Below are 11,999 nucleotides of genomic sequence, written 5' to 3'. Positions count from 1 at the left end.
TAGAAGCTAGGTTATGTGGTATATATAGTGTGGTGGTGACAGGCACCATCGTCACTAGGGCATAGTGTGGTTTTGGAAAGAGGCATTCATAGAAGAAGGCCTTTGAAGTTCTAACGCTAATAGAAGCTAGGTTATGAGGTATATGTAGTGCGGTGGTGACATGCACCATCATCACTAGCGCATAGTGTAGTTTTTGAAAGAGGCATTCAAAGAAGGCCTTTGAAGTTCTAATGCCAATAGAAGCTAGGTTATGAGGTATATGTAGTGCGGTGGTGACATGCACCATCATCACTAGCGCATAGTGTAGTTTTTGAAAGAGGCATTCAAAGAAGGCCTTTGAAGTTCTGACGCCAATAGAAGCTAGGTTATGAGGTATGTATAGTGTGGTGGTGACAGGCACCATCATCACTAGGTGCCCCGAAGAAACCAAGAGTGTGGAAGGGTACTTACTTTCCTTCTTCATTTCACAATCGTGATGATTGTTTCTCTCAACAATTACAATTTACAGCTCGATATGTTGAAAGAGGCCTTCGCCAGAACTTAAGCAATGCTCTTCGAAAATGGCGTCCCATGGTATTTGTACGGGTGGGTGGGGAACCCTAAAATAATACTTGGGCACCTTTAGTTATAAGCTCGTGCGCTACTTTGAAACTTGGCTCTTCCTTTTGACTCGAGGACAATCAATGTGTCACTGCGCATGGGCGGCGGGGATCACGGCCCCCTAAGAAGGGAGGAATGTGGCTTGTTTGGGGAGGGGCGGGGGTACTTTCATTCCTTGGTTCGCAATCATGATGATTGTGTCGCAAGGGAGGGATGGTGAGGGTCCAGCGATTGATTTGATGATTGGAGCGTGATACGTTTTTGCTTGGGTCGTGTCAGCCAGGTGGTATAAAACCGGCAAGCCTACCAAATTCCAATGTCTGCGCGTAGTGAATTCGTGACGAGAATGTAGTATCAGAGAGATCTGCGGGGAGAGACACAGTTCAGTCTAACCCGTGAGAGCGCGCCAGAGAGCTGAGAGGGGGGGGGAATCCAGCTGGGGCGGCTCATTCAGTTGGAAGGGGACCGGCACGGGCAGCCAACTGGAGGCTGCCACGAAGCCGCCAGAATCGCCCGCTGCCTCTGCTTTCTGCACACCAAGCTTGTTTAAACACTTGGCGCCAGATCAAGCGAAGTTGCGGGCACACACACACCCCTCTCTCTCTCTCTCTCTCTCTCTCTCTCTTTTCACAAGCAACACCAGCACGTTGTTTTCATACGTTCTGCGCTGAGGTTCTCTGAGAGAGAGAGGCAGAGAGAACGAGAGAACTTAAGAAAGAACTTAAGAGGAGCACTTTCCTCTGCTTAATCTAGCCCAGGAAATTGCAACTGGCACAGACAAAGAGGAAAGCAGTAGCTTCTAGACAATACAGTCACAGACACACACACACACACTCTCTCTCTCTCTCTCTCTCCCTGCGTCCTGCCTCGAATTGTGCTCTCCACAGTCTCCCTTTCCCACTTCAAGCTTTGCTGCATCATCATCATCATCGGGCCCAGCTGCTCGCATTTCTCCCTTTGCATCCATACTTTCGCGACTTAATAAACCTTCTTCGAGCTTTGCTCTTTCTCCTATTCATCCTGCTCCTTCGCTTTCTAGCTCCTTAATTCTTCCTTTTTTTCTTTTTTTAAAATTAAAAGTTGGTGATTTTCATGGCTCTCTCCCAACAAGCTTCCTCCACCGATCGCCCCAGGAAGAGCTCCTCCTCTGCCGAAGAGAAGCACGCCAGCGTTATGAATGGTGCAGGGGCCTCGCCTCCTGCACCAGATGGAGTGGTGGTGATCCCCATCGACGATGGGGCCTCCCAAACAGGCCGGCCCAGGCGGGAAACAAGCCGGAACCTCACATTCTCCATTGTCGGAGGAACGGTCTGTGAATCCCCCACATTGAACATTCCCCAATCAAAGTCAGCAGGTTCTCCTCCACAGCAGCCAAACATGTTGTGGAGAGAAGTCAGTGCCGATTACCTTCAAGAACTGGAGGCTTTGGACTCTAGCTCCCCCACATGGAAGATGCCCCAATCAACACTAGCAGCTTTGTCCCTGCGGCAAAAGAGACAGTCTGAGCGCAAGCGGCGCCCAAAAAGCTTCGATTTTGGTGTCCCGCTGGATCCTCCTACCAAGCTGATTGAGAATTTCTTACAGAGGCAGGCTGCATCAGGCAACCTGTGCTTGGATATGGACATGGACATGATGGAGAAGCTCCGCACAGACTCCTCTCAAAATGGGACAACAGGAGAAGAGCTGGTGGGAGGAGCTCTCCACCCAGTTTCAGAGCTTTCTGACTCAACAGCCACTGTGCCTGCGGCTCCAAGAGATAGTGGAGCCTCAGCCGCAATTTTAAGTTCCACTCCTGCTTCTACAAACCCAAGTTCGAGAGGCAGCTCAAGGACAACCTTAGGCAGGGAGCAGCACAATGTCTCTTTTAAACCAACACAAGTTATAGACCCACCCCAGGGGGAAGCACTAAATGCCTCCATCTCATTTGGTGACACAAAAGAGAATTCCAGTGGTAGCTTAAGATATGCGCATGGTAATGGGACAGATGATAGCTCAAGCGATGAGTCTGACATCAGACACAGCAATGTGCCTTCTTTAAATCGCATTCAAACCCGTTCAAGACTGGCTGATCCACCACCTCCCCCTCCTCAGCAAGGTACCACAGCCGACGGGGTCAAACCTGTTCACAAATCTGCGCAGCTTAGGTCCGGGCCCATGCGGTCTGGCTTACTGCAGAAGTTATCTAGAACAGAGGAAGAAGAAGACGATCCTCTTAAAGATGCAGACATTCCTGAGAGTTTTAGAAAGCATAAATGGAGTTTCATGTCGGTGGTCCAATGGGTTGCATTCTTTCTAGTCATGGCTGGTTTGGTATGCAGCCTTACTGTGCCTGCACTGAAACAAAGTCCATTGTGGAGCATGTCCTTGTGGAAATGGGCCCTGCTCGTCTTTCTGATCTTCTGCGGAAGACTTGTGTCTGGATGGGTGATTAGGATACTTGTGGTCATTCTAGAAAGGAACTTTTTGCTCAGAAAGAGAGTGTTATACTTTGTGTACGGTCTTAGGAAGGGTGTGCAAAACTGTCTATGGTTTGCATTAGCTCTACTGGCATGGCGGTTGGTCTTTGACCCCAAGGTTGAGTCCACCACCAACAGCAAGGTGCTGCCATATGTGACCAAGTTACTCAATTGCTTTCTCATCGCAGCCATCATATGGCTGATCAAGATATTTCTTGTGAAGGTGCTAGCTTCTTCTTTCCATGTGAATACGTACTTCGAACGGATACGGGAGTCACTGTTTGGGCAGTGGGTGCTAGAGACATTGTCTGGTCCTCCTGTGCTCCAGATGGAGCAAGAAGCACAGGTAGTCGAAGAATTAGATGAATTGAGGAAAGCTGGAGCTAAAGTTCCAGAGGGAATGCTCCCAAAAGTGGGAGTGGCTCCCCAATACACTGGAAAGAGTGGGATGATAGCTCTTGGCAAGAGTGGGCTAATGGTGGGAGGAGGCAAGAGTGGGGTTATAGGAGGTGGTGGTGGCAAGAGTGGCATGATAGCAGGCAAAAGTGGTTTGATGGGTCAGGGATCTATGGACAGAAAATCAGGTGCAGCCCAAAATAAAGAAGATGGCATAAGCATAGAGAATTTGCACAGGCTCAACGAGCATAACATATCTGCATGGAACATGAAGCGCATGATGAACATTGTCCGCTATCGAGGCATTTATACACTTGCCCATGTGATTGATCAGACTGCAGCTGAAGCTCAGGATGCAGAGGCACAGGATGTGGAAATTGAAAGCGAATGGCAAGCCAAAGCAGTGGCCAAAAAGATATTCAAGAATGTGGCTACGCCTGGTGCCAGGTATTATGTTCTCTGCCTTGCGCCCTTGTATCATTTGCTGTTTTGGAAACTCAACCTTTCTCACTTACGTCTTTCCCTCTGGTTGCAGGTACATCAAGAGAGAAGATCTTCTACGGTTTATGCGCGAGCCAGAGGTGGAAAGAGCCATGCCTTTGTTTGAGGGAGCTACAGAAACTGGCAAAATTACAAAGACTGCTTTGAAGAACTTTGCTGTAAGTATGGATAGAGATAGAGGTAGAGATGGATAGACATAGAGAGAGAGAGAGAGCGAGGGAGGGAGGGAAGGGGGCGGGGGGGGGTTTCGGTCCGAGCCTCCCAAGGGTGAAGACTTTCCTTGTACACAAATGTGAAAATTTGTGAATGTCCCTTAAACCTCTTGTCTCTCCTTCTCCCTCTTCATGATGCTCTGGATTCAGAAGTTCAGGGACTTTTAGAAGATGGAAAGCCGGTTCTTGTGACATGATTACTTATTTGGATTTGTAGCAAGCTTGTCATTACAGAGCTGCTAGGTATACACACATGGAAAGAGTATTGTATAGCTCTTTTGAGGTCAAACTATTTTCAAGCGCATTGCAGCATCCTGTGAAGGACTATACACTCTTCAGATTTACTCACAACATACTATATGTGCCAGGTCCATGTGGTACGAGAGAGGCGAGCACTCGCATTATCACTGAATGATACAAAGACGGCGGTGAAGAAGCTACATCGGCTTGTGGACGTTGTGGTGGGGGTGATCATCCTCATCATATGCTTGCTAGTGTTAGGCATCACCACCACCCATCTACTACTCCTTATTTCCTCACAGCTGGTTCTAGTTGTCTTCATCTTTGGTAACACTTGTAAGACAATATTTGAGGCCATTATCTTCCTTTTTGTCATGCACCCCTTTGATGTTGGTGATCGGTGCGTTGTGGATGGGAATCAGGTAAGATCAAAGACTTGTTCGTTGCTATCTATTTGGCTTCCTTTGGCATCATGTCCAGAAATATTTCAGCTAGGCTGATGCTTTTCTTCTTCCATTGATTTTGACACACACAGACACCTAAAGTAATGCTTAACTGCATGCAAGCGGGTTCTCTGATCAGTTTATTCTGATTTGCAGGTTGTGGTGGAGGAGATGAACATTCTCTCGACTCTGTTCATACGATATGATGGGGAGAAGCTATGGTACCCCAATTCTCTCCTCTCCACCAAGTACATTTTCAACTACAAGCGTACGCCTGACACGGGAGACACCTTTGATTTCTCCATCGATGCTTCGACCTCCGCAGAGAAGATTCAAACACTGCAAGACAAGATTGGAAAGTAAGACTGCAACTACCTCTGTGATGTGGTCTAATTTGGCCGAAAGGGCAAGGCAGAGTATGCAAAATGCATATCTTTAGGTCTTTTGCTGAAATTCAGGAGATTTAAAGGGTGAAATGTTGCAAATGGTTATTATGAAGAAAAGTACATAAAGAAGAAAAGCGTTGGTAAGCTTATTACTTAAAGTATGATTAAATTTGGCCATAAGATTTGTTGGCTATCATTGTTGCAAATAGTTAAAAGGACAATAGAGCAAAACCAAAAGATTGTGTAAACTAATTACTTGTTCTATTATTAAACTTCAAAAGTATCGATAAGGTAAGAGATTCCTAGGGAACTTCATGCTTAATAATCCAAGAGGTCTAACATAATTTCCTTTTTGTTTGCTTTTGGTTTTAGGTACATCTATAGCAAGCCTAATTATTGGGCAAGGGACTACAACTTGATTGTGAAGGAAATTGAAGATAATAACAAGATGAAGCTGCAGCTGATGGTGAATCACACGATCAACTTCGGGGACGTGTTGGAGAGGCAGATCCGGAGGTCTGAGTTGCTCTTGGAAGTGAAGAAGATGCTCCAAGAGTTGGACATAGGCTACAAGCTTCTGCCACAGGAAGTGAGGTTGGCAAAGAATGAAGTGACCCACAGTGCCATCTCTTCTCTAGTGAGGAGCTCACAGCTTTCAAATTAGGGGATGAGAAGGGTTCCTTGGTAGTCTTTCCCACATAGATAAAAGAGAATTAATCAAATAGAGAGAGAGAGAGAGAGAGAGAGAGAGAGAGAGAGAGAGAGAGAGAGAGAGAGAGAGAGAGAGAGAGAGAGAGAGAGAGAGAGAGAGAGAGAGAGAGAGAGAGAGAGAGAGCATTCCTTTGTCTGTGAATGGAAGCATCCTAGGCCAATTTTGATTTCTTGAGTTGGAGATAGAATTGGTCATTTCTTTTTTGTGTGTATATACACATTTACATAATTGGAAGTATCACAAGACAATTTTGATATCTTTATTTGGTCATTTCTTTTTTGTGTGTACATACACATTCACATAATTGGAAGTATCCCAAGACAATTTTGATATCTTTATTTGGAGATGGAACTAGTCCATGAACAACTACTCCATAAGAAATTGAAGAGGAAATATCAAAAGTAAAGAGAGCGAGAGGGAAAGGAGGCTAATCAATAAAACTAATGGTTTCAGAGTATAAAGAGTATCTTTAAGGGTTTGCCTTGTTGTTTGAAAGGCCCTAAAACAAGGGTTGAAGTATTAATGGATTTAAAATTTTTATATTCTACATTCTATATCAATATCTAAGTATGTTCATGCTTTAAGCTTTAGGAAGCATCCCCCATGAGTAAGTGGGTTGATGTATATATTATTCATAAATTATATGTATCGTGAAAAAGGGATTCTAAATTGAAAAGTAAAGGTCCACAAGTGTGTGTATAGTGCATCAAAAAGCGAGGTTTAATGAAAAACTAGGCACCTAGATTCTCATGGTTGTTCACATCAATGTTGTCTCAGTGCTGCTTGACATCGAGGTTCAAAGCACCAATGTCAGTGAAACAATTAGGGTGCTTCGCATCTTGATGTAGGTTTCATGTACTTGTATGCCATCACCTACATATATTGCCCTCTCTCTCTCTCTCTCTCTCTCTCTCTCTCTCTCTCTCTCTCTCTCTCTCTATCTATATCTATATCTATATATATATATATATATATATATATATATATATATATATATATATATATATATATATAGATATAGATATAGATAGAGAGAGAGAGAGAGAGAGTGTGTGTGTGTGCTCTACGTGAGGACTTGAACAAGCTCAATTTTGTAGGGCGCTTCTAAAGCGATGATGGTATTTAAAACCTCTCCCCTCCCCCTCCCCTCCCCCTCCCCTCCCCTCCCCCCCCCCCTCTCTCTCTCTCTCTCTCTCTCTCTCTCTCTCTCTCTCTCTCTCTCTCTCTCTCTCTCTCTCTCTCTCTCTCTCTCTCTCTCTCTCTCTCTCTCTCTCTCCATCATTCCAATTAGCTAGATACCAAACTATCTACACTATCTCTAAGATTAGTGCAAGAGAAAAAGCAACATCTCATCCTCACTTAATGCATGTTTGTGAGAGGGAAAATAATACCATGAAATGCCAGCGTAGATTGCCCATACATAAAAGCAGTAAATAAATAATCAAATATCATTTAGTCTTCAAAGAGTTTTCTTTTGCTAGCATTGCTATCAATGATAGCAAGTGTTCTCATTTCCACATGCACTAGCGATGAAATTTTAGTTGAAGCATTGTATGTGGACTTCTCTTCTTTACAAAACATGTCACAACACAACATTAGAAAGAGAACATTTTATGAACCCACGAAATAACAAAACTAATTATAGTGAATGCAAACGAATACCTTTGTTGATATCCATATTTAGTTGATGTAGCACAATCAAGCAACACACGTTGGGAAACTCCCATCATTGCCACGAAGGAGGAATCCTCCTTGAGTGTGATTGAGATACAATGTGGATGTGCAGATAGGGGGTGCTACATAATAGCACTGCATATATCCCTTGTAAATTATCCCAATAAATAGAACTTCAAACCTTTGAACAAACGAAAAACTCCCAAGGCACTCAACCACATGTGTAGGATATCTATACATTTTAGGCTATTGTGCAAAAGGTAGGAATTTCTCTTGCAACATAATCTGAGCTTGAGATGTAGAACATCTAGAATCATCATTTTCCTACAAAACAAAAGGAAAAAAAATTAAATAACAAAGATGAAATGATTCTAGAAAGAGCAATAATGTTCGAAACAATCAAGTGTCACACACATCACACTCTTTGTAATACTTCTTTGTATGCAATATTGACAGTGGAACGTGCTCAACGATCATTCTCATATAGCAAGATTTTCAACCCAACAAATGATTTCACTCCAGAAAACACCACATACAACTACCTATGCATGAAGCCCAGGCTTTTAAGATATAGCCACAACAGAAGTCAAAGTCTATCCTTGAGCCTTGTTAATAGTCATTCCAAATATTATGGTTGCCTCATAGAGAAGGAAAAGTGCAAGGTTGTAGGAATGAATGTGATTCTTGGAATGAACACCCTAGCACCAATGTTTGTACTTGCAATTATCTTAGCTCCCAAAATCTTGCTACTAAAAGCCTTGCAGATTAGCCTCGCCCCATTACATAATATTGCCTCATATCTCTTGGAATCAAACACAATGCTTCTAAATTCAATTGTTCCACCTCTACATTCCTTGGAGCAAGAATCATCCTTTCAATAAAGAAGGTTGCTTAATCATGCTCATTGGAAAAGTCATTATAGACATATGCAATGACATTGCCAACTAATCCACCCTGTATTGCCATGCTTGTAGGCAATGTAACTCTATTACTAGCATCTGTTAAGGCAATACCATATCTAATACCTTGAAGCCACCCACTGAATTCTGTACCCATAGAGTTATCATTAGGGCACACTCGTATGTTTTGTGACAACTTAAAATTTTCACATGTTGCCACAGAGCTAAGCGACAAAGGGATGCACTCACAATGTCCTCACGACCTCCCTTGATCACAACAAGCAAGATTTGTCTAAAATATTCTCCAAACAACATGATCCTTCCACCTAATCGTTGATTGCAAGACATGATATCTCTTTAACTCCTGTACAAGGCTTCAAAAGCATAATAGTGCATCATCAAAGCCTCATCATACAAAATGAGGCAAGTCTCCCTTAATAATCTCGATAGATCATTCTATGCAGGCATGTTGCATGTAGAGTGACCATCCAATTGTAATGGGATATTGAATCTCGAGTTTGCTGTGCGACTATTTGGCAATACCAATGCAACAATCCTTGATGATGTAGCATTAGAGAATTTTAATGGTCAAAAGGAGGGAAAATAAGAGGAGAGGGAAGGAGTAGCGTGTTCAATAGGATGGAGGCCAACATTACATTGGATTTTCTCAAAAATTACTCACAAAATAGGAAAAAATACCCAAAAACCTTTTTTGTTTAAGGAGAATACCCTCTAAATGTCACTATCTACAGGCAAGAAGAAGATTTGGAAAGATTCTGGAGGGAGGTTTTTCAAAAACTCCCCCGCCTTCTCCTAGCTACCGAGACCTTCTCCTCCTCCTAGAGCTCTTTGCACTCTTTCTCTTTGTTGTCAATCTCTAATTACTTTCCACCCTCATCATCTAAGTTCTCGATGTTCTATAGTGGTTGCAAACAATGCTACTCCATTGCCTCGCAGACCTTTAACTTCTGTCTTCTCTATCTTGGTTCCCATTACCCTTGATGGGAATACATGGACAAAAGTTCTCATCTCTAAGGGATCTTGGGTGCTCATGCAGCCACGACAAGGAAAGCACAAGCATGAGGGAAGTGTCTATAAATGGGCATGGAAGGGATGTGTGGTGGACTTTAAAATTCCATAGCGCAAAACAATTGTGAAGGAGGTGCTCATGCAACACGTGCACATGCACTATCAGATTGTAATGGCACTCGGATATGAGACAAGGCTTCCACCTCATAGCCAAACTGTAGGTTTGACTTAACCTCTTGGTTTTTATGTATTGTTATTGTCATTGCTTCAAACATTTATTGTATTTTATGTGAGAATATAGTGTGTCACTGTTTCAGACATTTATCCTTCATTCTATGAGGGGTGGCAGCACATTGAGTGCATTGTAGGAGTCATCCATGTGCTTCATGGACATTTTGGATAGTTATAGTATGAGGGAAGGACTAGGGAGAGCTTGCAGATGAAGACCTCTTCTTTTATGATCATTTTTACCAACTTTAAGATCGGTCTCATACAAAAGGTTACCTCCAAGCACTCCCTTTAGATGCAGACAAGAATAGATTGACATGGCTAGTGCCCAATTTCTTTGGAGTAGAGTCTACACGAAGCGAGATATACAGAGATGTGCAACGATCATTACGGGCTACCATTCCAATGAAATTAGTGAAGATCATGCTGTCTATCAACCCATTGCAAGGGAATGTCATGAGCTATGGCATCAATCAAGAGTCAGATCCAGGAGAAGGTGGACTTGATGATGACTTCATCCTCTTTGGGGAGTGCTCTTGGTCATTCTCATCTTCCACCTCTAGTATCAACATCACCATGGAGGGGCCTTCATTAGGTTGGGGCAGTGCACCCCTGCATAGCCTGGTTTTCTTTTTCCTCATGAATCTTCTCTTCCCATATGGATGCAGGTCCTCAACTTGTGTCATCCCCGCTGCAATAGCTTGACCCGTATATGACAAATAATATGGCATTCGAAGCGCTTGGCATCCATATTCTATACCAAAAACTCACAAAGCGAATTGCGTTGCTACCAATATCACCTTCTCAGCATTGGTTGCCACAGGATGGCCACCCAAATACCTTGAAACTACCTTCAATGCAAAAAGAGGTAGCACCGCATTGTTTGGAGAGAAATTCTTGTGAAATATTATGATCTGTCAAGAAACAAGAAAAGAAAAGATGCTTGTAAGGAAACATTGCCAAATAATATGTATATAGATATTTGTATCCCCGTTGTGTATATGTACATGTGCATGTACCACTTGTTACTTTTTTATGATTGAAACATCCCACATAGTGGGCAAACCCGGAATCCTTTATGGTCTCTTTTAAATTGGAGGAAGATGAGGATGCACTTCCTATCGACCTGCTTTGTTGGTTCTTTTAATGAACTCATCTTTGCAAATGAGAAGCTGGAAATCAAACATATCAAAATTGAAAAATGCCATAGGAATAGCAACCACTTAACACTAAGAACAAAAGGAACACACACTACCACATGCTTCTCATCGTTTTCTAGCATTCTTTTAGACCATAGCAGGATTGTCCCCCCAATGTCTGGCATTGCTTCTCTCTCTTGGATCTTGCCCATGTCCAACACTCCTAAATGCTCTACAGCTTGAGCAGTCTCTATCTCGGGGGGAAACGGGCCTCCTCAAAAAACTGTGTGAGTAGTTATTTTCGTGTCATGTAATCCCCCTCCTTGACTTTTGAGTCGGCCAAGAAATATTTATCTTCTTCATCCGCAATGAAGCCAATATCATCATTGTTGAATTCAGCTTAATGCCGCAAGACAATAGTTCTCACACATATTTAGTTGTTGCATAATGTCCACTAAAAAAATAAACTCTTCATTTTTCGGGCCCATCTTGAAGCTCAGCAAGCATGATAAAGGAAGGACTTGAGGCTCGTCCTCCATCTCTTTACCCTTCCCTGGGTCATCCACATCAAATCCCGGCACTACAGGATCGCTACTTGCCAAGGCTCGCTCTTCCTCTAAGTTGATGGGTATCTCTTCATCATAATCCTCATCCTTTGCCAGCAATTGAGTGCCTAGAGCCTATGCTTCCGCATCATCTCGAAGCTGAAGGTGCAAAAAACACAAAAATCCGTACTTGTACACTGAACAAGTTGACATTTCTTTGAATGCAGGGGACAAGTGTCCAGGCACACTATGCCACATGAGGGGATCTTCTCCAAATCCCTTCTATTCTTTCTTGCACTTGCTCTATCTGATGACCAAAGCCCTAGATGGACATAAGTCACTCCATCCAGCACAACAACACTCGCCACGGTCAAACTTTTGAACTCACATTCAAAGTCCTCAAAGGCATCGAATGCTAGCACCTGCTCTAATGGAAAATCTACCGTAAACATACAAGAGAGCTCGTGTGCTCTAAGCACAACACTTGCTTTGTAAAAAAATTCAAAAAGCTTGTCCTCTAGAAGCTCCTCAGCAATCTC

At 43.2% G+C, this 11,999-nt stretch overlaps 1 protein-coding gene across 1 annotated transcript; it reads left to right on the top strand.

The window, feature by feature from the left end:
* Positions 1–909: 909 nt before the first annotated feature.
* On the top strand, positions 910–6,211 carry LOC148030657 (mechanosensitive ion channel protein 6-like). Its single transcript, XM_087687006.1, has 5 exons — positions 910–3,899; positions 3,988–4,111; positions 4,534–4,827; positions 5,005–5,207; positions 5,607–6,211. Exons 1-5 carry the CDS (start codon positions 1,693–1,695, stop codon positions 5,896–5,898), a joined length of 3,120 nt encoding a protein of 1,039 aa, XP_087543132.1. The 5' UTR covers positions 910–1,692; the 3' UTR covers positions 5,899–6,211.
* The last annotated feature ends 5,788 nt before the right edge of the window (positions 6,212–11,999 follow it).

This window comes from Lygodium microphyllum, chromosome 10 (assembly GCF_053477565.2).
Source record: "Lygodium microphyllum isolate KBCC chromosome 10, Lygodium_microphyllum_v1.1.10, whole genome shotgun sequence".
Taxonomy (NCBI): domain Eukaryota; kingdom Viridiplantae; phylum Streptophyta; class Polypodiopsida; order Schizaeales; family Lygodiaceae; genus Lygodium; species Lygodium microphyllum.
Note: the sequence above shows the minus strand (reverse complement) of the source record. Positions and strands in the feature narration are given on the sequence as shown.

Coding starts and splice junctions, on each gene's coding strand:
- LOC148030657 (XM_087687006.1), top strand. CDS start 1,693: ATGGCTCTCTCCCAACAAGCTTCCTCCACCGATCGCCCCAGGAAGAGC. Junction 4,828..5,004: donor GCGTTGTGGATGGGAATCAG/GTAAGATCAAAG, acceptor TCTGATTTGCAG/GTTGTGGTGGAGGAGATGAA. Junction 5,208..5,606: donor CTGCAAGACAAGATTGGAAA/GTAAGACTGCAA, acceptor TTTTGGTTTTAG/GTACATCTATAGCAAGCCTA.